At 31.3% G+C, this 26,358-nt stretch overlaps 1 protein-coding gene across 2 annotated transcripts; it reads right to left on the bottom strand.

The window, feature by feature from the left end:
- Positions 1 to 2,176: 2,176 nt before the first annotated feature.
- On the bottom strand, positions 2,177 to 21,576 carry LOC143042679 (intraflagellar transport protein 52 homolog). Of its 2 annotated transcripts, none has more exons than XM_076215120.1 (14): positions 21,441 to 21,576; positions 17,871 to 17,995; positions 17,035 to 17,122; positions 16,402 to 16,531; positions 15,838 to 15,913; positions 14,516 to 14,578; positions 13,648 to 13,774; positions 11,432 to 11,515; positions 10,910 to 10,978; positions 6,793 to 6,947; positions 5,802 to 5,889; positions 5,087 to 5,195; positions 4,452 to 4,597; positions 2,177 to 2,840 (listed from the first exon to the last, which is right to left on the bottom strand). In XM_076215120.1, the coding sequence occupies exons 2-14, from the start codon at positions 17,990 to 17,992 to the stop codon at positions 2,790 to 2,792; spliced, it is 1,308 nt and encodes a 435-aa protein (XP_076071235.1). In that variant the 5' UTR covers positions 17,993 to 17,995; positions 21,441 to 21,576; the 3' UTR covers positions 2,177 to 2,789. The 2 variants fall into 2 exon arrangements, with proteins under 2 accessions (XP_076071235.1, XP_076071225.1); XM_076215110.1 differs by having other exon boundaries at positions 21,530 to 21,570.
- Positions 21,577 to 26,358: the final 4,782 nt, after the last annotated feature.

The following is a 26,358-nucleotide window of genomic DNA, read 5'->3' as shown; positions in this document are numbered from 1 at the left end:
TCTTTCTATATATGCTGATCAGTTCTATTCGATTAGAATCATTCAGTTTTACCGATACAGCGTCTGTGTATTGTATAACGATATTTGAATGTTATAGTAATGTTAAAAAGTTAAGCAATGTGTCATGTGTACTAATATTTGTCTGTTTGTCTTTTTCATTTTTAGCCATGGCGTTGTCAGTTTGTTTTAGAATTATAAGTTTGACTGTCCCTTTGGTATCTTTCGTCCCTCCTTTCCAAAATATTATATTTAAATATAAATCCTTTTCAGAAAGAGGATCTCTATTTATTAACTAGAAGGCACTAAATTTAACAAAAATCTAACAATCAAGTACCACAATTCTAGAACAGTAGATGTGAATAAACAAATATCAAACTTAATATGTGTTAAGTGGTCCAAAATGTTCTGTCCAGATTTAAATCAATTTCATAAATGGTTTCTGCCTTTTTTTCAAAAAGGCACAACATTTGGGATTTTTCTAACAATCAAGTATCATAAAATAACACTAAAACATTAAATAGAAACCTACTATCTAATTTAATCTATGTTTAGTGGTCCAAAATTTTCCATGAAAATTTAATCCCATTTAGGAAATGGATTCATTTATTTTTTAGAAACTGCAAATTTTTTTATTTTGTTTCAAAAATCATGTATCATATCAGTAGATCAATAACCAAAATACTAGCATGTTGTCTCTGTCATGTTCTTTCTGTAAAAAAAGGAAAATTATGAGACAATTACAAGAAAAATTACCTTTTACTTGGGTTAACTTTACATAAGAAGATAGTAAAGGATACTTGAATTGTGTACAATAATATAACTTATTTTATTAGAATGATATCTTCCAACACCTGTTTTATATAAATGTACAAGAGTCTCCAAACTAAAACAAAAACCACACAATGTACGATTCTGAAAATGTGCATTCAAAATTTATAGATATTTATAGATATTCAAGCGAACTAACAAATCATGTTTGCCTGCTATTATAAATCTGTAAAGAAATAAGATGTGGTATGAGTATCAATGAGACAACTCTTCATTTAAGTCACTTTCAGTAAAAAATTTAAACATCATAGGTCGAAGTACAACATTCAACAAGGAGCCTTGTCTCACACTGAACAGCCAGCTTTAAAGGACCCCAAAATGACTTATGTAAAACAGTTCAAACACGAAAACCAACGGTCTAATCTATATAATAAAAAAGAGACACAAGAAAAACTTATAAACCACATCAACAAACAACAATCACTGAACAACAGGTTCATGAACATTGGTTATGTTTGTCACAAAGTTGAGACAATTCAAGAACTGGTAAGCTTTCAGATTTAATACTTACCTGTACAACTGAGCTATTTTTAAAAATTTAACACCTAGTACTGTATATCATTTGATAGACATTGTCACTGAAGAAGGCTGTTCATTCAGCTAAAACATTTCTAAATTCGATTTTATAACATCCCCTTTGTATATTACCATCTTATTAGTGTAGCATTGAGCAAATCTCGGACTTTTTTAAAACATAATTTGAGATCAGTCCCAGTTTTTGTTGCAGTTCTATTTTGTGTCTTCTGTTTTTTTTATCTGTTTGTCTTTTTATTTTTAGCCATGGTATTGTCAGTTTATTTTCGATCTATGTGTTTGACTGTCCCTCTGGTATCTTTTGTCCCTCTTTTATATACCTCTTACAATCTGATAAATTCTTGGCCTTTATTTCCCTGAAAAAATAATATTGCCAAGTGAATTAACCACAGCACACTAGTTAAACAAACCTAAGATAGTGGAAGTGTTCATCTAAACACACTATTTCTAAATGGATTTATCTTGGTTATGGCAATTATGACAATTGGAACAAATGTCCTCAAGAGAAGTGACGGACTGATCTGAGAATGTGTCAGATGGTTTAGCCTTATCTACCAAATACTAAGCTTGGCACCAAATATCACGATTTGTGTCCTGATTTGTAGTTGCTGAGAAATATTCCACAGATATGTGTTAAAATGGATAGACCAAGGTTAGCAATTTTAACCTCTCCATTAGAGGGAAGCATTATTTTGATTTAAGTAGACTATATCTTTTTAATTAAAACACTTTGCAAATACAACTGAAACTTTTAGTTTGAAATTGTTGTCAATTAAAGACAAATTTCAAACACAACTGGTCAACAACACAAAGGTTTAATAAATTACTTTTATTCACATATCAGATCTATATAAAAACAATAATTTACATCTATAAGAAACATATGATATGTAAATATACATAAATAGGACGGAGTTACTATTAATTTATGTATTCAGATCAGATATTCAATAGATATAAAATTATCTTTTTGTAACTTTTTTATAACTTTTTAATGTTATAACTTGATAAAAAATATCCCCTTAACAAAAATGTTTTCAGTAAAGACATCTTAATTCATAACAGAAATAGACAAATATGTTTCAGTAATTTTAACTGGAAGGTCACAGAAACACGATTCTTTTGTAAGGCAGAATAAGGATATATAATACTCTGAAATAAATACTATTTGATTGCATTCAACTACAGTATTTTTGTCAATTCTTGTTAGCCTATTTTTCTGATCTTTACTATAGGTGATTTATATAAAGAATATTATAACAGACAACAAAGGAGAACTACAATGTGTAGACTCCATAAGCTTATAATCTTTATATATATCATGTTTTGTATCATCTTTTAATAGTTTTTTTTATCCCAGAACATTCTGGTGAACACTAACTGTAAGATTTTGTAAAATGAGATAAGTGAGAAACAATTGTTATTCTTCACATGTCATAACCACCACCTCCAAACTGAGCTGTGTCGTAATCTTGTTCCTACAAAAAAAAATAACATTATTTTAATATTTATATACTATCAATAATACAGTCAAACCTCAATAAGTTGTTTATTGAATGGGAACTGACTTAAGGTGGTACCCAACACTTTCACTAAAATTAATTTGGCTCGTTTAATTTTCATAAAATTTTGTCAAAGTATTTACTTTGACCTTTAAACAAAAATATAAAAATTTCAAAAATTTTGAACAAAGCGTTTTGTCAGAAAAATTACACTGGTTATATAGCAGTTTGACAAACACCAATTTTGATCATTGAGAAGCTTAATATTCCTTTAACAACACAATGTTATTAAACTGTTTAGCTGACTTTACAGAGTTATCTCCCTGTAGCGTTAGGTACCATGCTTATCCAAGGTTTAAGTAAACTGATTTTATCAGTTACATAATGTTTTCATATATATTACTTTTTATTGTCAAGGTTGGAAACATGTCTTACATTTCAATCCATCCTTTTATACTGCATTTAAAGTATAACAAAAAAAATATTCTAATTAATATAAAATCAATTTTCTGAAAATTTGTTGACAAAGAAGATAGAATTGACCTGCTAATCATGTTTACCCCCTAAAATTTAATATCAACCTTGAAAGGCAATAATTCTTATAAGGAGTCGGTGATTTCAATCATGTTGACTGATTTTTATACATCTTATGCTGTTGATAATCCTTGCCAATATGTGTTTCTTGATATATATTATAGAGTATGCAAAAAATGGTTAACATACTCATTGAAGGGCAGTAACTCCTATTACAAGTCAACTGACAATTTCTACAATATCAGTTTCTCTATGACAGATGTTAAGATTACAGACAGTACATGCATTTTACCTCTTTTCTCTAGTTGTCTTAGTAGAAAATTTTGGTTGACCAGCAGTATCATTGGACATACTATTTAAACTAGACAACTTATGATGAAGACATAATCTTTCAATCAGTTTAATTGAGGGCTGGAGCTGGCATGTCAGTTACTGCTGGAAGTCTTTTGTTATTTATGTATTATTGTCATTTTGTTTATTTTCTTTTGTTACCTATTCTGACATCAGACTCAGACTTCTCTTAAACTGAGTTTCACAGTGCATACTGTTGTGTGTTTGTTTTTCTCCATTGGCTAGAGGTACAGGGTGAGGAATGAGATCTCAAAAGACTTGTTTAACCCCGCCACATTTTTGCGCCTGTTCCAAGTCAGGAGCCTCTGACCTTTGTTAGTCTTATATGATTTTTAATTTTAGTTTCTTGTGTATAATTCGGAGTTTAGTATGACGTCCATTAACACTGAACTAGTAAACATATTTGTTTAGTCGCCAGCTGAGGGACACCTCTGGGTGTGGGAGTTTCTTACTGCATTGAAGACCAATTGGGCCTTTGGCTGTTTTCTCTTTGACACATTCCCCATTTCCATTCTCAATTTTATAACTTAAGTATGGCTGTTGCCAAGTTTAGTTCCATTTGGACTGTTTTTGTACAAGTTTGTAAAAGTAGATGAATGAAGACAACATCTGGGCCAGGTGAATTAATAAAAACAAAACAAAAACTTTTAAATTTCAGAAAATTACAAAGCAAGCACTTCTGAATTATAACAGCAGTATTACCTGATTTAATTTCTTGAATTCAACAATTTGTGCAAATACATATTCCAGTATATGCTTAGCATCCCGGGCATCTGCTGGTAACTTTGTTGTAACAGCTAAAATATCTCCACATTCTCTTGTGAAATATTCCAAATCTTCGTCTGTACCTGTAAATATATACATTAGAATGAACATATGCAGGGTAAAAAAGACACCAGGAGATTGGTTGTTATAATTCTATTCATACTTCTCATTTCACAACATCTGTTACATATTTCACCAATCTGTCACAATATATCTAATTGTTTTTCTGAATGTATTAACAGATGCCGACCATGAAATCCCAACATGGGTAGTCAAGGTCTTTAACTTCTCTCATAATTATCAGTGGTCATGTTGGTTAGTTGACAGCATTATGGCATCCCTTAGCAGTAATACCTGATAAAAGTTTGGTATACATTTAAACCTAGAACCCTTAATCATGCTTCATGCCAATTTTGCTTCAAATTGATTGAGTGTTTTAAGTTAAAAAAGATTTTTGAAAAAGTTTACATGTGGGCAATGAGACTAAATGAGGGCGATATCCTACACTAGCACTCATAGCTAAGAAAAATAAAATAAATAAGTTAAAACAGATATCATACATGATAACTTACATTTATTTGTTTGCTGTGCTAATCTAACTTTTTCAGAAGAAAATTGTTCATCAAGATCAAATAGATCTAGACAAGGTGGTGGCAACTCTCTAAACTGTGGGGGAAACACCTGAAATATATAACACAGTTGGTTTCACTTTCTGTTAAACAATAATATTACAACCAAGAACTATCTAATGATACATCATATTGATATCACTACCATTTTAGCAATAACTATCTCTTGAAACATTTTAAAAATATTTAAAAGCAATATTCAGGATGCTCATCCAAAAAATTGTATGAAATAATAATAAATCAGATGATAATGTTTTGCTTGCTTTTTTTTCATTTTTGCAAGCAGTAAATTAAGTTTGTCTAAAAATGATGCTGTTTTATTGGCTTCAGAGCAATCCTAATAACATCAATGTCATGGAAATTCCCAGCTGGTCCTTAAATCAACAGTAACCTTCACAGTTCTGATTAGCACAACCACAGCATCAATGTAAATTTAGAACTGATCCTATTGATATCAACACCACCTGCATTAATCAAACTGGATCAAATTATTCACAGAACCAAGTATAATTCAGAGCTGATCCTTTTATCAACAACACTGTGTATGAATTAAAGAATAAATATCTACTTATCCCAAATGCAGGTATTAGAGAATGCAAAATAAATTTATGATATCATCTAAATCAATCTTCTTATATTTGATAAAAGCTATACTAACTGCTGGGTTAAGTGGTGGTAGAGGTGTTTCAAACTGAGGCGTTATCAGTGTCAATGGTTCATGTTTGGAATGTAATTGTTCATAAGCTCTGAAAAAGACAAATTAGGCAACCATAATAAAATAAATTTCATAACAATTTTTATTAAATACATCTGAAACTGTTATAAGTTTAAAAAATTTCTTCCTTCAAAGGTAACTGATTATATGATGGTAGAAATAAATATAACGGGGTAAATGGGTTTTGTCACTAAACGCACACACTTATTACTAGTGACAAACTTGACTTCATATGTGGACAGTTCCAGGTACAAGTGTATTAACAAAGGTTTGGGGCACTTACATTTAAATAAGATGAGGTGGTTATTCAAGAAAGATTGCTTGAACAACTAATGGAAATAATCAATCAAAATATTTTGTGTGACCAGGTAATATAAATAGTCCTCTTCTCCTATCCATAACATTAATTTTTCAACAGCCCCACAGATCAGGAAAGGTATTGACCTGCTTCAGTCTTAAATAAATGGAGCAAATTTTCTTGAGGCTTGTATAGGGTATATTGGGATACGGGATATTTGCCATTTTAAATTTAGGGATATGGGATATTTGTAAAAAATATTTATTGGGATATTAGGGGTAAACATTATAGGGATACGGGATATTGGGATAAAAACTTAATTGGATATGGAATATTGATACCCCCCTAAACAAGCCTCTTTCTTAAATGTCAATTCATTGTCACATTTCAAGTTCCAAAAATATGATTTTTTTACTCGTTTTTACTACAGACTAAAAAAAGTTCAGCAGCCAAAACTAAACCATTTTCTTGTACACATAAAAATCAGGATACAATAGTTGATTTACTCCCATTTTCATGTTTGTCCAAGACTATAACCTTTAAAATTACTTTAACAAAAATTTGACAAGAAATATAGGTCTTATAAGTGGATGTGTAGTTATTAAATATAAAAAGCCCAACATTTTACATACTTACTTTATAGATTTAGGAACTAAACTTGTATCTAATTTGAATAAAGAATTATCAAACAATGCAGTTATGTCCCTTGGTACTTCATCACTCTCTTGTAGACATGTTTTTAACTTAGCTGCTAATGTAGCTATATCTGGTAACTGACTGTAATCTGATATCTGTAAAAACAAGGAAATTTACAATCATAATTATAAAAGAGTTAACTCTAAATCTCAATTTTTTGAAAGTCTTTTCTTTCAAATATAATGATTTGATGTTTTTAAAATTAAATGGACACATAGAAAGATTATGGCAACATTTTATCAATCTTTCCAGATCATAGTTAAATAAATAAATTTGGTGTATTTACTGTCTTCTAAGTGGTTAAAAGTATCACTTTTATTTTCAATGTTGTCAATTTTTATGGCGACACGCCCACTCTGATTGTTATGTATTCATACGCCAACATGTGTGTACATTGTTATTGTTAAAATAAATACCGGTAGTATAAAAAGTTCTTTGAGCCTTATTTTTTATAGAAATTTATTTATAAAGAATGGCAATAATTCATTTTGTCTATATACTCTTCACATTTTACATTAACCGCTCCGCAGATTATTCAATGCGAAGAGTCAAAAATTAATTTGATGGTTCAATAAATTTAAAAAAAATAATAGCCATTCATTAAATGAATCATCTGTACAGTGTAAAGAGCAGCATTGGATACAAAAGTTAGACAGAAGAAAAAAACTGATTGTTGCTGCAATCACTATAATCTACCAGCTTAAAAAACAGTGGGTAGAACAAGAAATGGTAAACAAAACATTACTCATGGTACTTAATCAATAAAAAAATAATACTTCTTCTCCTTTTGACTGACATGAGATTTGCTAAACAATCATCTGACACAAACAGTTCAATCGGGTAAAGAAGAATAACTTTTCATCTAACAATTGTATCTAGATACAGCACTGCCAAATAAATATTTATGCTCTCTTAATCCAGGGCTTTCCCTTGAAATTGAAGTAGAAGGCTCAATTAAAATTATAGGTGGCTGTAACATGGGTTCGGCAAAGCAGGACCCCCACCAAGCTGAAAGCTCGGTGCCTTACGGCAGGGGGTCTGGGATAAACAGAGCAAAATCCTACATTCTTGCAATCTCCTGGCACCTAATTTCATCTTTCAAATGACCATTTTTTATGTATGAAATTAAAGTAAGAAAAAAAAATCTCAAAGAAATTTCATATTTTTTTTTATTGTTATTACCTTATGCTTAAAATTCATTTAAAGGAGTTTTATTTAAATAATAATCCGGTTTGTTAGAAATTTTGATCAATTTATTTTGCATAACTACGTGCATTTGTAAACAAATGACCCCCCTTTTCTCTCTAAAGACTGTTACGGTATTCAAATCATACAATTATTTCTCAAGCATTGACAGAAAATTGATATATCCTCTGATTTGCTCTTTTTTTTTTAAACTGTTCAATAAATCTGATACATAAATCATTTGGAAATGTTATTTATTTGAGGTAGAGTCGACAATATTCTACTTTCGTTTTTGACCTTGATTCTCTGAACACCACGTGGGCTTTGAAAAATGAACTTCAAAAGATACTGTTTTCCAGATTCTGAACAATTTGATCTACTATACTTTTTTTAATTTGTCTGATATTATTCCATAACATAAGATTGTCATTCTATCTGATTGTCTTCATATTTTAAAAGCCAAAAAAAGCAAACGAGGAAATGACCATCGGAACGTCTCTATTGTTATCGTTCAATGACCACCTGAATGTCTCTCTTGTTATATTTGAAAAGAAACGATGCATTCTGACTTTAAATAGACAACCAATCAGTGACCTGAATTCATGTGAACTATATTTAGCCCAAGGTAAACACAGACTTCTCATCCCTTGTTTATCGTGGCCGCGACTTTGCGACAATACTTCTCTCGGCTGTCTGTAAACATTTGGAAAAGATATTTTTTTCTTTTTGAATTTATATTTTTGTCAGTGAAGTAGCCAGCACTTGAAGCCATCGTAAACGGCAGATTTCCGCCGGCTATAAGGCTTCAATGGAAAGCCCTTGTAATCATTAAATTCCAGATGCATTTATTATACAAAGTTACTATTGAAAAACATAAAAATATTTCATGAGAATTGAATGATTTTCTTCAAAATTTGATAAGAAAGTATTACATCTATACTATTAAACGAGAAGACCTCATTTTATGTGTCACTTCTCTTCCTTTCACAATAAATCAATCATCATGCCTCTGTGTCCTATAGGTAACATGCATAGTCGCATTTGTCATCCATTCTTATGATTATTCAGATTGAGTTATTTTGGGAGAAAAACGACAAAAAGGAGTCCGGATATGAATCCGTCATCAGACTGACTTTTAGTCAGATAAGACTTCCAGTTTGAAACATTCACAAACACAACCAATCGTATGATAGAAAACAAAAAATGAAAAATAAATAAGCCAATCAAATCGTTCTCCATATCATGGTGTTTAGATCGCAAGAACCACAACTATTATACCTCCTTATAGAGAACAATTATTTTTCGCGTTTATCTACATGTAAACTATGGTTATACTACTTTGATATATAGAGACTCTCTGTATTCTGTCTACTGTTTTCTTTCAATTGTTTTCTATTTAAGGGGTCATATCAGTTGCATATATATTAAAATAAGTCAAACATGTGACACATTTTTAAAAAACCAATCGTATGATAGATAACAAAAATGAAAAATAAATAAGCCATTCAGAGCGTTCTCCATATCATGGTGTTTAGATAGCAAAAATAAAACAACTATTATACCTCCTTAGAGAGGACAATTATTTTTCGCATTTCATTTCATGGTGTAAAGATCGCAAGAACCACAACTATTATACCTCCTTAGAGAGGACAACTATTGTTCGCGTTTATCTACATGTAAACTACGATTACACTACTTTAATATATAGAGACTCTCTGTATTTTATCAGGGACTTTCTATGTTAGTATAGAAAGTCCCTGATTCTGACTACTGTTCTTTGAAATGTTTACTATTTAAGGGGTCATACCACTTGCATATATATTAAAATAAGTAAAACATGCTCAACTTCATCTAAAACTACCTCGACCAAAAACTTTAAACTGAAGCAGGACAGACGGACGACCAAGCGAACGAACGCATGGATGCACAAACTAGATGGGACATAACAATTTATTGTTGAAAGTGAAAATAGTGATTTGGCAAAAATGAAAGTAAGGTAGAGATAAGAGGGAGGCAGGACCTTTTACGGGGCGTCAGGATCCGGGAATATATTTTTGAATTTTTGGATTTCGGGACATGAATTTCTTTAAATTCTGCATCTCAGGATTTCGGGATCAGGACCCCTCCGACCACCCCTCAAATTAGCCTTAGTCTGTCTTAGTCATTTATACAAGATTCATTTCCTACCATTAGTAAGGCTCTCAAAAGAAAAAGCAGATGAATTGACCTTGAAGCATATTTTATTAGACTTATAATGGTCTATATATAAATAATTTAATTTTGAATGTTACGCGTCTTTTTATTGGCTGACATTATTTTGTTATGAGCCCATAGACATAATTTAGTCATGTGACCGTGACGTCATCAACGTTTTTTCATGGTTTTCTACGGTTTAAAATGGAATTTAGAATTAAATTATAAGAAATGACTGCAATATTTTTTCTGTCTATTCGAAATAACATAAAAAATGTGGTGCACACTGTTAAATAACTGGCTACGCGCATTATTCAGTGTGCACCAAATTTTTAATGTTATTTCTTAGACAGAAAAAAAATATCAGTCATTCCTTAAGCAGTTACATTTATTTGATGTTTGAAACGGTGCAAATTTTTAATTTGATTTGACTTTTACCAAAAGAAACATTGCAGCAAAAGAGAAGAATAATTCTGGTCTGAGGCCAGAAACACGAAAATAATTGAATTTAACAGAAAGGAAACAAATATCGGACTTTGTAAAAAGGGAGAGGGCTTTTGATACCTTTTATGAAATTCTCCATACATAATATCTTTTACAAAAAATTATCCTACAACAGTTAACAAGCTGTATGTGCCCGCGATTTCGCAGGTGTTCTAGTAATGTTTAATTGACAAACCTCTGGATCATCAGCATCTATAGGATTCAACCGAATATCATCTGTTGTTAAAAACCGTATTACCACATCCTTAAAATAAATAAACATACACTCAATCATGTATTTATGTTCGTTATCCAAATAATGTATATTTGATCGCTTTAAAACATCATGACTGTCAGTTCAAATCGCTTTTTTGTTTTTATCTCAAATTTCAATTTTCAATTAGTAAACTCATAATTTTGTCCACTATAAACATTTTAAAAAAAACTTAATTTGTTCCATATTTTAAAGGAAAGGGGGTTTTGATAAATCTCAAACCATAAAGATATAAATTTTTAAGCAAATTTTTCAGGAAAATACACAACTTACCAAAACTTACTTAAAAAGTACCCCCTGTCTTTTACAATCATGGAACAGCCCTAAGCATTACAAAAGTATTACTTTTAGGAAATTCAAATACATGACACTCATAACAGCACCCTAAAAATTCATGCCATTTATACAAAATACACGTTTTTTAAGCTATATAAAATCAAATACCAATATTCTTGAATTTTCTTCCTTGTCTATATACTGATCATGGAACATATGTGAAGACCCTAGAACAACCATTTTTCCTCTTCCCTGAAAAAAATCAATAACATATAATGATAATTAAACTAATCAGTGATGTCATTAAAAGCCGGCAGCTGGCGATTTTCGCCGGTTATTGTCCTTTTCCCGCCAGCTATTTTTGCATGAGTAAAAAAAATTAATAAAGATCATAAGATAATCAGATTAATATTAAAAAATAATTGCTCAATGTATCAGCTTCCAGGATTAAAGTCTCGATAAACAAGGATGTAAATCAGTCTTGACCTTTGACTAAATATAGTTCATGTAAATGCAGTCCATTGATTGGTCGTCTATTTAAAGTCGGAAAGTATTGTATGTTTGCAAGGATAAAAAGAGAGATGTTCCGATGGACATTATGACCCTGTTCGGTTTAACCCGAATAATCTAGTCGTTATATAACCATCACTCCATTAACCCCTCAAGAAAAGTAGTGGATAGAGGGCGCTGAATTATTCGAGTTATGTTCTGTTTTGGCTTCTACAGAAGGAATACGCCAAAGATGACAATAGCATGTTATGAAAATACATCAGTCAAATAAAAGAAAGTATAATATATAATGTTGTCAAAAATCTGGAAATCACCACCTTTTGTAGTTCACATTTCAAAGCCCACGACCACGTGGTGTCCAGAGAATGAAGGTCAATAACGAAAGTAGAATATTGTCGACCACAAATAATTTTTATTTTTAAAAATATCTTTAGTTCAAAAGGATTTTAGTTTACTGCTTACCAAACAGTTAACAAATAAGAAAAAAATAAAAGGACATAGCTTGACAACATGTTTGAAATACGTGTACAACGTCTTATGAGAAAAAGGGGGTCATTTGTCACTAAGTACGTACGCAAAATAAATCGTCCAAGATATTTGATAAATTCGATTTCATTGTATTATTGAAATAAAATTATAATATTTCACCTATTATTTACCTATATTAAAGAACAGACTTCCTTAGTTGTCTTACAAAAGGCAACTTCCCAACAAACAAAAAAATCAATATAGATTAACCTTGCCAGGACTGCAGATTCCCATTTTTGATTTTTTTTTTCAAATGTGATTGAAGTCAACAACAAAAATAAGACAAAATTTACATTTTCCCAAGCATATAAATCACTCCCAGGTATGCTCAGAATGCAGGATTTTTAGTCTAAATTTTCAAATCTTTTTGGGGAGAGCATACGTTATTATAAAATATAGCAACTCTGTAACAGTTTTAACTTTGAAATCGAAGCTCCAGCTGACTACTAGTCAGTGAATATTGTTTTTAATTTTGTAAAAACAAAACCAACACTTTTTTAATATAATGCCAGAATTACAATTTTCATTTAAAACTAAATAATTCAAGTGATAATTCAAACCAGAGACAATATGTTTCTATTCAAACTAAGATTTTTGGATTCTTTCAGTTCAAAAATATTTACTAGCAGTCAACCAACAGGAAAATGCACAGAAATGTATATTGGTCCATCAAGATGATCAATGATGTGATCACATGTACAGAAAAATTACCCATCATGTTGCTAATTTTAGTTAATCATTTACATTATCTTCAGTAAAACATGATGTTTTCAGAGGCCTGAATAAGGGTCTGGGATACCCCCAGAATGCAGGATTTTGCACCATTTTAAAAAAAAATCCTGGGGCCCTTGAGTGGGCCCCAGACCCCCAGCCGTAGTAACAACGAGCAAGCTTGTCGCCGCGAACCACTTCACCATCCGCAATTACTTGCCGCCTATTTTAGAAATTCAGCCTGCTTCTTCAAAACTTAGTGACATCACTGACTATGCTAGAGGAACTTATTTTCTTTTAATAACATTTATCAATTTGTGTAACTAACAAAAATATTCAGGCATAAAATCTATGAGCAAAACTATTGCTGCACTCATATTAACTTTTATTCTAAATTGAACTTTTCAATTAAATCAATCACCATTAAACTATTAGATGACCATAAGCTGGACCCTTCATTTATATGGTGCTATCTCATGACAAAAATACATTTCCTCCCTTTGAAAAATTAAATACAATTCAAATAATTTAAAAATTTCTTATAACTCTTCACTTTGAAAAAAATGTGAATAAAACTTCACCATTCATGATTCTGGCTACAGCCTTTTTCATTGTGTATTTAAGAAAGTATTTACCTTTGAAGTATAAAATGCACTAACTGGTCTGTTAAGTGGAAAAGATACACTGCCTGTAGATAGCACAGCAACAGAAGGCTTCATCACATTCAATGTGGCTCCATAAGGATAAAGGAAAGACAGTGCTCTGAAAAATAAAACAAAAGATAATTTGCCATTTCAGAAACATCTATGACACAGGATTGATACTAAAATATGCGAAAAACTGTTTGTAGACTTAAATACCATAATGCTTGAACAACAACAGTCAAAATTTACAAAAAGTTTAGACACTAGACTCAACTTTTAATAATTTAGCCAATCTCAACATAAATTACTCAAAGCATTATATTTCATATAGTGTGTGATATGCTTTCATTTGAGGTCTGGACAATAGCTTACTATAAAATGTTTGTCAATGACAATTCTAAAGCAACAACGTTTGTAACGTTTATTTTGATTGGATAACATCACTTTTTTACATGGCATCAATTGACAATTGATGCTATGGGACCTAGGCGCAAGCACAGACGGCATATGACAGATTTTAATTGCATGTTTTAACGTTGTTTTCTGTCAGTTTCATTAGAATGGAGATAACACTATTGTATGTTAAGCTCCGACAGCATCAATTGGGGATTTGATGTGACCCTTATAATAAGTGTGACTTTACCAAATGATAATATAAATTCTAAAAATCCAGATTAAAAATAAGGTCTAGATTCTTTAAATCAGTCACAGACCTCAATGTCGCAGGTATGGTCTAGTATACCTTAAAGAATCCCAAAATTTTTCTCTTCAATGCTGTTATATAAGGAGAATATCAAGAATATTCAAAAGTCTTATTTAAATACAGTGAAAATGTATTTTTTTATTATTCTAAACTTACTGTGCATTATTTGAATCATCATCTGTCATGGAAAAACTTTTACCAGCAGCTTGACTAACAGCTCTACAATATGTAAACAGTCATACTGTCATTGAAAATTAGACAAATAGTTAATGCATGTACAAACTCTTGTACATTTTCTGTTTCCAAAGAAAATACATTTTTTATAATTGCCTACAGTAGCAGTTTTCTTGCATATTCTGGAGACAAACAAACTGACAAGAACTGAAACAGGAATCTCAGGAAAGCAGCTTGACAGAAAGTGGAAGAATTTCACACCTATTGTTGCCTGTATAGGTTCCCTTTACCTGATATTATTCAACCAAACAGGGGTCCAGATGAAATGATGCTATGATTTGTTTTAGATATCATCTGTAAATTGAATTCACTATTGACTAATTTCCAGGGAAAGCATTTTTTATTTTATCAAATAAGGAGATGTGGTATGATGTGGTCTTCAACATAGTCCAAATGGTGTGAATTTAAGCTTTAATTTTAACAAATTCATGATAACTTACTACAAGTTTTATGTAGCAAGCTGAGACAAGAACATTTATATTTCATCTGTAAATTTTATGTAGCAAGCTGAGACAAGAACATTTATATTTCATCTGTAAATTTTATGTAGCAAGCTGAGACTAGAACATTTATATTTCATCTGTAAATTTTATGTAGCAAGCTGAGACAAGAACATTTATATTTCATCTGTAAATTTTATGTAGCAAGCTGAGACAAGAACATTTATATTTCATCTGTAAATTTTATGTAGCAAGTTGAGACAAGAACATTTATATTTCATCTGTAAATTTTATGTAGCAAGCTGAGACAAGAACATTTATATTTCATCTGTAAATTTTATGTAGCAAGCTGAGACAAGAACATTTATATTTCATCTGTAAATTTTATGTAGCAAGCTGAGACAAGAACATTTATATTTCATCTGTAAATTTTATGTAGCAAGCTGAGACAAGAACATTTATATTTCATCTGTAAATTTTATGTAGCAAGCTGAGACAAGAACATTTATATTTCATCTGTAAATTTTATGTAGCAAGCTGAGACAAGAACATTTATATTTCATCTGTAAATTTTATGTAGCAAGCTGAGACAAGAACATTTATATTTCATCTGTAAATTTTATGTAGCAAGCTGAGACAAGAACATTTATATTTCATCTGTAAATGACTATAAATACCCAGAACAGAAATATAACAATTTATAGATTATATAGAATCTACATTTGTGGACAGTACATTTTCTTACTTTCTGCATTAAACTTGACAATGAAGTAGAAAGTTACAATATATTGAATGATTCCTTACCTGTTCAGTACACCATTAGCTATTAAAGCTTCTTTTGGATGAAAGAATTTGTAATAGGAAGTCCTGACAACAGCATCTTAAAAATATCAAAACTTCATTTAAGGTACAGAATGTGCAGTTACTTATAAAACTTTTAAAAATAAATGTCTGTTTTCTTTGCTGTTTGATTTAGTTGTTGGTTTGCTGTCTCATTGCTGTCTCTTTTCTTCATAAACTCATTTTCCATCTCATGAAACCACTATACAGCTATTTTTAATTTAAATTTAGGTTGTCTTTTCTGAATATACATGTAGACATTGCTGTTGTACCAATGAAAATATTTTTCATAGTTGTTTCAATAATTAGAACATATACATGTACAAAATGTATATTAACCTGCAACTACATGTATTTAGCAGGTGATTATGGTGATATTTCATATATGATTAACTTCATGCATACATGTCTTCACATGATCATATTTTGTACGGTTATTTCATTGGACTTTGGTGAGATAAAGAGTAGAGGTAAACACCTTTAACTATATTTGTAATTATAATAAACAAGACATAGAGACAAACCTACCATTATTCACAAAGACACCATATTCTTCCAAAAGAAAATTCAGGTTTGTTTCAAATCTTGATTCTCCCCCTTCTCCTAACATAACTAACAGACTTCCTCCTGTTTCCATGTACGTTTTAATGGCACTAAACTACAAACAAAAAATATACCATAAAATTCTAAATTTAAACAACTAAAATATAGAAGCTAAATATAACATTTAGAATTTATCTTCTTATGTAAATTTCTGCGACAATAGGTATTTTTAATATGTAAATATGTTCATGACATGTAATTTTCTTTTGCATTTTTTGCAAAATTTCCTTGTAACAGTATATTAAACTACAATATATGCATGTATATTTATACATGTAATTTCCAATGGTGATATTTTTTCTAGTGTGCTATCATCATGCTCATCTCCATATTTAAACACCACAAGATTACAATGATGTGCATTAATGATGTTAATACCATCTACATCAAAAGAGTTAACCTGCTCTTAAGTTACTACATGTAATGATATTTGAAGTACATTGATTGACAAATAAGTATGGTTAGTCCTACAACAAAACATTAAAGTATTCACACAGTAAGATTCATTTGGTTGAAAGAAGATTGAGTAACCCAAAACATCATTTCTGGTTAATATACCTCTGCACCAGTAAATTTCTCTCTTGATCCACATAAGGCAAATATACTGGCATTAGACAATCTATCTAATGTGATTTCTTCTTTATTGCTAAAATATAAAATGATAATATACAATAAAATTAAGTACATGTACATGATGTACATTTGTACATGTATATTGAATAGTAGTTCAAATAAATCAATGTTCCAAAAATCTTAAATTCTGTCAAAGACTGTTCCTTGTGCAATGTTGTGAGTTTAAATCTATCCGACTTATCCTATCCGATGTATAATCCCAAAAATAATTAATTAGTCTTCAAAAGATGAGAAAGACTGAATTCACCCTTGGTGATCAGTCTTAAAATTTTGGTGTTATGTTTTGTGAACTGTTGATTGTATTTTGGTTTACATTTGTTTGCCAAGGTCTTGTCAGTTTATCATAAACTTGTGAATTTGCATGTATTTGAATTATGAAAATAAAAGTATAGACAGTCATTAGAATTAAAATTTTCCAGACAATGAAATTGTATAAAATATATGACAAGTTATACATGTTATAGCAGCCAAAAGTTTTAATGTCATTATCCTTCACCAAATGTATGTTAACACAGAGAACTACAGTATATATATATGCAGTTTAATTTGACCATTCATGCCTTCTTTATCAGAAATCTGGCAACCATGCTTGTCTATTAAAATGATTAGGGAATTTTTAAAAAGTGTCAATGAATTTTACTGAATTTTTTTTTCATGACAGTTAATAATATCTTATTATGAGTATGAACATTCATTTTATAAAATGCTTATATAGACACATGTGTATATGTATTTGTTGTGTTTATGTACCATTTACTTACTTCATAATTTTCCATTGTGATCTTAATTTTCTGTTTAACGACTTTAATCCATTGCTTGGAGTGAAAAGTTCACTTTTAGAGGCATTGAATATTATGGTATTTCTTTGCTGTTTGTCCTCCATAGTCTAAAATATAATTTCACATAAATGTTAATATAATTATCAGTGGCAGATCCAGAACTTTTCATACAATGGGTGGGGGTGTCCACTCCAGTCATGATTTAGTGATTCACTATATAAGCAACAAAATTTTTCCATTGAATTTGGGGGGGGGGGGGCTGGCCAGGGTTATAATCACATTAACTTAAACTCACATTTTAAATATATGGGCGTTTTTCAATAAAAGCGTAAATTTCAGACCTAAAAAAAATGGAAAATCGACTTGTCTAAAATTTAATTTCAAGAGTTATTTTGAATACCTCTATAACAGACCTGTTTGTAAACAAGAGTGCAATCTTAAATATTCTTTAAAATGATATTATTTTCATAATTTGTGTAATGTTTCATAGGGGACTTTTGTCTGTCCCCTATGAAACTTCTTCTAAACACACATATTTTTTGCAATTTTTAATGTTTCCTATAGACATTCCAGTTTGTTTTAATACTTTAAATACTAGAAAAATATCATTTTTTTCTGAATTGGAAAACCATTTTTATCGATAAAGATTAGACAGTACTTCACATATGAAGGTTCAACTCATGTTACGTAGTGGACATTTTGATGCGTTTCGTAGTGGACAAAAAGTTTCATAGTTGACATCATATGTTAATAAAAACATAATAAAAATTATATGAAACTAACCCTTGTTATTTGTTTTGCAAGAATATAATTGAAAAAAGATTAAAAAAAGACTGCATGGTAGTGGTAGTGTCTCCCATACTTGTTTCGTAGGGGACCGTTTCGTAAGGGACGTATTCGCATGTTTTATTTTTTCCCCACAATCCCTATATTGCAATAGTAACAAAACTGATTATATTCATCTAAGCATTTATCAAGCTGTACACTGATATTTTTTTCATAATTTTAAAACCAGATACTGAAGGAGATTTGACCCGTTTCGTAGTGGACATTATCAAAAATACGGTATCACTCTGGTCCATTTGATGTGCTCAATTTTTCTTACCAACAATTTAATTGCCGTTATAAAAGCATCACTTCTTTTGTAAGACCCTAATGTTTATATCTTTTGCTAACAAAAATTACATTGATTTTATAAAACTGTTTATTGGCAAATTTTAATGACTTCGTTTCGTAGTGGACATTTTGTGAGGGACACACATTCTGAAATTAAAAAAACTATATTGAAAGCTGTTTATTAAAATATGTTGGCTCTGAACATACTTTTGAATTATAAAAGAACTTATGTAAAGTAAATAAAACATTTATTTCTTCATTTTTTTACGATATTTTAGAATATGAATGTTGAACATGCGGTCTAGGGACATGCCATTTTGGTTGTTTTGGACCATTCAGGAGTCAATATCTTATCAATCCCTCTAAAAATAAACTGTTTCTTTGCTTAAAAATGTTAAATCTAATTCAATGTACTGACTGCACAAAAAATTACTTGCAAAGATCAAACACATCTTTTTTAAAGTGGCTGGGACAGGAAAATACGTTTTTATTGAAAAACGCCCATATATATTCAACATAAATAAAACAGGATTTTCTCAATATTGCATTTTAGTCTTAAATGACAAAATCTCAATTATAAATGCAGCAATAATTTCTGAATTTACAGTACCAAACCTGTAAAATATTAAATATTTTCGACTTTAAATAGGGAAGCAGGACAAATCGCCCCACTGGCAAAACGCCCCACTTTTTCACAAACTCGCCCCACTATTAAAAAAATCAAACGGGTTTACCAACTCGCCCCACTTTTTAACAAGAGTGCACACACTGAAATGTCTCGCCTTCTTTACTAATCATTAATATTATGTTGCTAGACCTAAATTTAAAGCTTTATTACAACTGTCACATTAACTCAACATTAACCAAAGAAAACGAAACATTGATCAATGAACCATGAAATGAGGGCAAGGTCAGATGAACCATGCCAGGCAGACATGTACAGCTAACAATTCTTCAATACAACAAATAAAGTTGACTTATTGCTTATAAATTAAGAAAAACAGACCAAAACACAAACACTTAACATTTAGCAATGGACCGTGAAAATGAGGTCAAGGTCAAATAAAACCTGCGTAACAGACATATAAATCATAAAATATTTCCATACACCAAATATAGTTGACTAATGCATAACGTATTAGAAAAATAGACCAAAACTTAAAAACTTAACTTTGACCACTGAACCATGAAAATGAGGTCAAGGTCAGATGACACCTGTCAGCTAGACATGTACACCTTACAATCATTCCATACACCAAATATAGTAGACCTATTGCATATAGTATAAGAAAAACAGACCAAAACAAAAAAACTTAACTATAACCACTGAACCATGAAAATGAGGTCAAGGTCAGATGACACCTGCCAGTTGGACATGTACACCTTACAGTCCTTCCATACACCCAATATACTAAACCTATTGCTTATAGTATCTGAGATATGGACTTGACCACCAAAACTTAACCTTGTTCACTGATCCATGAAATGAGGTCGAGGTCAAGTGAAAACTGTCTGACGGGCATGAGGACCTTGCAAGGTACACACATACCAAATATAGTTATCCAATTACTTATAATAAGAGAGAATTTAACATTACAAAAAATCTTAACTTTTTTTTCAAGTAGTCACTGAACCATGAAAATGAGGTCAAGGACATTGGACATGTGACTGACGGAAAGTTCGTAACATGAGGCATCTATATACAAAGTATGAAGCATCCAGGTCTTCTACCTTCTAAAATATAAAGCTTTTAAGAAGTTAGCTAACGCCGCCGCCGCCGTAGCCGCCGCCGGATCACTATCCCTATGTCGAGCTTTCTGCAACAAAAGTTGCAGGCTCGACAAAAAAATAGCCTCACTTGTGAAAAGGGTTAAATCCCCGAGGCGAGTTAATTGACACTAGTAAATTCATTGTGGTTTATCTATTTGTCCCGAGTTGGGCTAGTTGGCAAACCTTATTTCAGCGGGATTTCAACCCTTTTCATAAGTGGGGTATATTGTTCAACCTTTTTGCAATGGAGTTTTACCCTTTTTCATAAGTGGGGTGAATTAGTAAACAAGAGTGGGGCGATTTTTTATAAAGTGGGGCGAGTTTATGAAAAAGTGGGGCAATTAGGAGTGGGGCGATTTGCCAGTGGGGCGATTTGTCATGGATTCTTTAAATGGTGCTTACTGAAAGACTAAGTCTAAGGAGATTTTACATGTAAAAGGCAATACACTTAATTGTTGTATTAATAGTTTAAACTTAAAGTCTTCATTAGCTTCTGGCATACACGTTATCGGATACGTTCGCCTTGATAACATGGCACACACCAACCCATATCATATGACATATATTGAACGTTTGAAATTGTCCATGACAACATCTTCTGGGTCATTTTATTTCTACATAAGATTACATCAGTAACAGTTAGACCATAGATTTGTGTTAATATACCTTATGTTCAAAAATTAAATTCCTTTACACTGTCAAAATTTGTCAATACAATGAAAAGTCCACAAAAGTCAACAATAATTGGAGTTTACCTCAGCAGTCGGCGCCATGTCTAAACTATTTACGCTATGCATTGTGGGATTTTGTTGAAGAGTCTCAATAATTAGAGACAAAAAGCGTCAAAAGCGACAAGAAAACAAATTACGGATGTTCGATCCTCTGTCTCAAAAAAAAAAAAAACAAGCTCTAAAGTTACTTTTATGAATTAATAAAAAAAAATAACCAGGAACCTTCATAAAAACAGAATGATAGGTCCTTGTCATAGATGTTGGGTTACTTTTTTTATTTTGAACTTTTCCCTTTTTTTTTTAAAATTAGCATGAAAATTTTACTGATATTTGTTCTAGAAAATAGAGAGTATTGGGAAAATATAAATGCAAAAACGAATACCTCAGTTATACATACACAAACAGCTTAATTAACTTGATCTGATGAATACTAAAAAATGATTTACAACAAATTTCGAACAAATTAAAACCGGAAAGAACTTTAGATGCATACAGAACATGAAATTATGTAACACTGAAAACTAAAAAAAGCAAACAGCCCATTAAAAAAACTTTTGAATGACTGTAGCGGCCGTATCTAGTAATGAACAAATGTTGCACCACTCATGAAAATATCATACTTCACGAAGAAAGAAAAATTACAACAAACTAACAAAATATATCTGAGATTTTCAACTTTTTGTCAATGTAGCCACAAATATTGGTGACAATAACATACGGGTAAACGAAAAACACTCTAGTAAAGCAGCCTTTTCACAAAAGGCCTGGAAGGTTATCATCCAAGCCAGTAACTTATTTTTCCGCCTGTAGAAAACTTTGTATACAAGCGCATAATTAAATTAAATGCAGAAAAACGACTGGTATAAACGGCATATCGCCAAAAAACGGTTTTGGTTAAACCTATCACTTAAGAAAATTTGCCATCATCTTCAACTACTTTCCCAGACTCTTTGATCAAGTTGCGCCACATGATCCACAAACAGTTGTATTCTTGAAAATGGGAATTATAGACCCGTTTGTGTCCTATACCTGCTGTATCAAGAATGTTCGGTACATCCATGGAAAATCAACATTCTAAATACCTGGATGATGTCTTTAACCATTTCTTCGCAGCTTTTAGATCAAAGAAGACTGATAAAACACCACTGGATAATGACTGGGACTATTAAACTAACATTATACTAACAGAAATATAGACCCAGATAATAATAAACCGTCTTTAAGAGCAATACAAAATGACATACGCAAACCATTTGACGGTCTACCACAGGATCCAAACTATTGCCTAAGTACATCTCCACTATAGATTTATCAACAGTGTGATGAAATAGGACAAGGTATATGACAAATGCTTAATATTTGTTAAGGTGTTCATCGGGAGTTTAAAGTTGGACCTGTATGATTCAATGTCTTTATTAAAGATAACTAACTACCTGCTTGTCGCTGATAAAAGCCCTTTTAAATCTGTCACTTCTCTGGAATCAGTTATAAAACACTTAGAGAAAGATAGTAAATCCATTATATCGTGGTTCACATCCAAATACGTTCTGGCAATTCCAGACAATCACAAAAAGCAAACAAAACCACACACACATAAAGTCTTCAACTTAAACGGGCATCAGTATAACGAATTGTAACGCATCTATTCAAATGATCTAACTAACTTTTACTTTCAAACATATATTAATGTCCTTATAAAGCACCTTTGTAGTGAACAATACACAAACAAAATTGAAAAAATATAGGAACGAACCTTTATATTTATTTATTAAGACTGCAAAAGGTCGTATAACATTCCACTGGAACAGTCCATTTACTACCAGCACTAAAAATCAGAATGGTTAGAACAATGTCATTAGAGACGGTATTGTTTAAAAAGCGCAATATAGTAGGGACACATAAAAAATAAATAAATCCAGTCAAGGTTATTTTTACCCAATTTTTTAATCATTTAAGAAAATAATATAATTTTAGGTACAAAGGCATAGCTGAAATACCACGACCGAAAACAAAAAAAATATGATAAAATAAACTTCGGGTAAAAGGCAGCAAGACGATGGATTTACTTACCAAATGAGTCATTTTTTTTTCCAGTTCAGAAAAAAAAATGTTTTCACTTGGAATGTTACAGAATTGATAGCTACAGGTACAGCTCATGCAAATACTGAAATCTCCTGCTGCCTCCAAGAATATATTTGAACCTCTTTGATCTTCATTTACCTTTTCAGTTCTTTTTGAAATTTCAAAACTTTAAATATAATACATGGTTTTGCCGTCTATAGCTATATACTAAGCATGCAGTAAAATTTTGCTTATCATCGGTTTAATCTGTTGTTAAGTTACTTTTCGTATTTTTTAACTTATGCTTTATTATTTTTAGCCCAGCTTTTCTTACCACTTGGCGTCCGTCGTCCATCGTCATCTGTCGTCTGTCGTTATGAACTTTCAAGTTACAAAATTCTTCTCATCTGAAACTATTAGGTCAAAACCAAGAATTTGGATGGTGTCACTATACAAATCCTTGCCAAAACTAACTTGGTCGCAATCATCATTAGGGTTTATAGTTGAAAAATGAGTCCGATGATCCGGTCTGCCAACCAACATAGCTGACATGACTAAAAATAGATCACTGGTGTTATATATCAGTATGTATGGTCAGATTATGTTTCTGTATGTAAGAGAGAGTTGTTCCCTTTTTGTCAGTATTTTGTATTTATGTTTGTGACGTCATCTTTGTCTGATTAAAATGTAGAAAATGAAAGCTGTGTCTTTTTATGTGTCCGTATGTTATCGTCTCCATCCATGCAACCAGAGCTATTCCCCTAGTCTGTAATATGGTGGAGTGACCTAAACGATCGTGAATAATGATTTATACATATTTTGGATTATTTTTTTCATTGGATTTTGAATATTTTTACATATAAAGTTGACCGACTGTTCCTGATGGATCTGCCATGCCGCCATGATGCTGAACACTTTTCGTTGTTTTTAAAGATTTCTACATGAACTTTTATTATGATACCAACATTTAAATTTATTTTTTGGAAAGAAGAACAGACCATGTCTCGTCTTGTATACGTACTGTCTTTGTGATTTGTGATGAATGTCAACTACCTGTATCCCGTTTTAAACCTGAAGCACGTGAGATTTATCTCAATGCATTATGATCATGCATTTTATTTCTGTAACATTCGTTTGGATCCTGTTTATACATTTATTATATGCTATTTTCATTTGACATTATTCAATTTGTATCGGTGATAACTGTATCGCCATGCATACTCAAGTTCCGATTTCATCACATGGAAGAGCCATTTTACATAACATTCGTTGACCCAGATTAACCCGTTGAACTACACGTGTGCCTGATGTGTATTGCGTAATGTTGACTGTATTGCTGTTGTGTTTCATTCCGCCGTAACCTATATTAACTGTTATATTTACCGTATTTTGGTGATAACTGTATCGCCATAGTTTTGAAGAGGTCCAAGAAGACATATTTTAAAGAAACCCTGATGATTTTTATTCTGTACGAGAACATTTTATTTTTAACTATGTTGATTTTATGAATCCAGATACTTTTCATGCTAATTTTGTTTACTTTGAATTAAAGCTAATGTGAACGTGTTAATCATTTAGCGGTGTGATATTTATCATAAATAAAACCTTATTAAATTTAAGAGTTTAAGGTCTCTGATGATATTATCAAATGTGTATTCAGCTATTTATAATGATATTATGTTTGTCTAGTAGGAAATGCCATTAATATGTGTGTATCACTGTAATTGTTTGTGTGAAAGTAATGCGTGCATAAGGTCGTCCGAGATGCCAGACTTTCGGTTTTGCAGCGTTGATACGTTTGTTTTAAAATGGTTACTAAAGTGTCGAGAGATTAACTTTATTCATGTAAACTTTCAACTTGGAAATTATTATAAATTGTATTTTTTTAACGATAAACATATTGACCATTGTAAAAATTTAGTAAAATTTTTGTTTTGGGGGGCGGGATGTTATATATCAGTATGTATGGTCAAATTATGTTTCTGTATGTGAGAGAGAGTTGTTCCCCTTTTGCCAGTATCTTGTATTTATGTTTGTGACGTCATTCTTCGTCTGATTAAAATGTAGAAAATGAAAGCTGTGTCTTTTTATGTGTCCGTATGTTATCGTCTCCATCCATGCAACCAGAGCTATTCCCCTAGTACGTAATATGGTGGAGGACCCGGGCACATGTATTCCGTTTCCAACCAGAAAGCACGTGAGAATTATCTCATTGCAGCATACATTATTTGATTTTCGTAACATTTGGATCCTGTTAATATATATGCTATTTTCATTTGACATTATTCAATTTGCATCGGTGATAACTGTATCGCCATGCATAGTCTAAAGTTCCGATTTCATCAGAAGAGTCATTTTACATAACAACTGTTGACCCAGATTTATCCGTTGAACCTTCTACACGTGTGATGTGTATTGCGTAATATGTTGACTGTATTGCTGTTGTGTTCATTCCGCCGTAACCTTTATTTGACTCCGTCTTTTAAAAACGTAATTATATTTACTGTGTTTTGGTGATAACTGTATCGCCATGGTTTTGCAGATTTCCGAGAAGACCAATTTTAAAGAAAAGCTGATGAATTTATTCTGTACGAGAACATTCTATTTTTAACCATGTTGATTTTATGAATCCAGATACTTTTCATGCTAATTTTGATCTACATTATTTGTTTACTTTGAAATTAAGCTAATGTGAATGTGTTTATCATTTAGCGGTGTGATATTTATCATAAATAAAACCTTATTAAATTTAAGAGTTTAAGGTCTCTGATGATATTATCAAATTTGTATTC

Source organism: Mytilus galloprovincialis, chromosome 1 (genome assembly GCF_965363235.1).
Source record: "Mytilus galloprovincialis chromosome 1, xbMytGall1.hap1.1, whole genome shotgun sequence".
Taxonomy (NCBI): Eukaryota; Metazoa; Mollusca; class Bivalvia; order Mytilida; family Mytilidae; genus Mytilus; species Mytilus galloprovincialis.
This window is presented reverse-complemented; position numbering and strand designations above follow the sequence as displayed.

Coding starts and splice junctions, on each gene's coding strand:
- LOC143042679 (XM_076215110.1), bottom strand. Junction 15,914..16,401: donor TGGTGTCTTTGTGAATAATG/GTAGGTTTGTCT, acceptor GATATTTTTAAG/ATGCTGTTGTCAGGACTTCC. Junction 5,196..5,801: donor TACCACCACTTAACCCAGCA/GTTAGTATAGCT, acceptor TATATATTTCAG/GTGTTTCCCCCACAGTTTAG.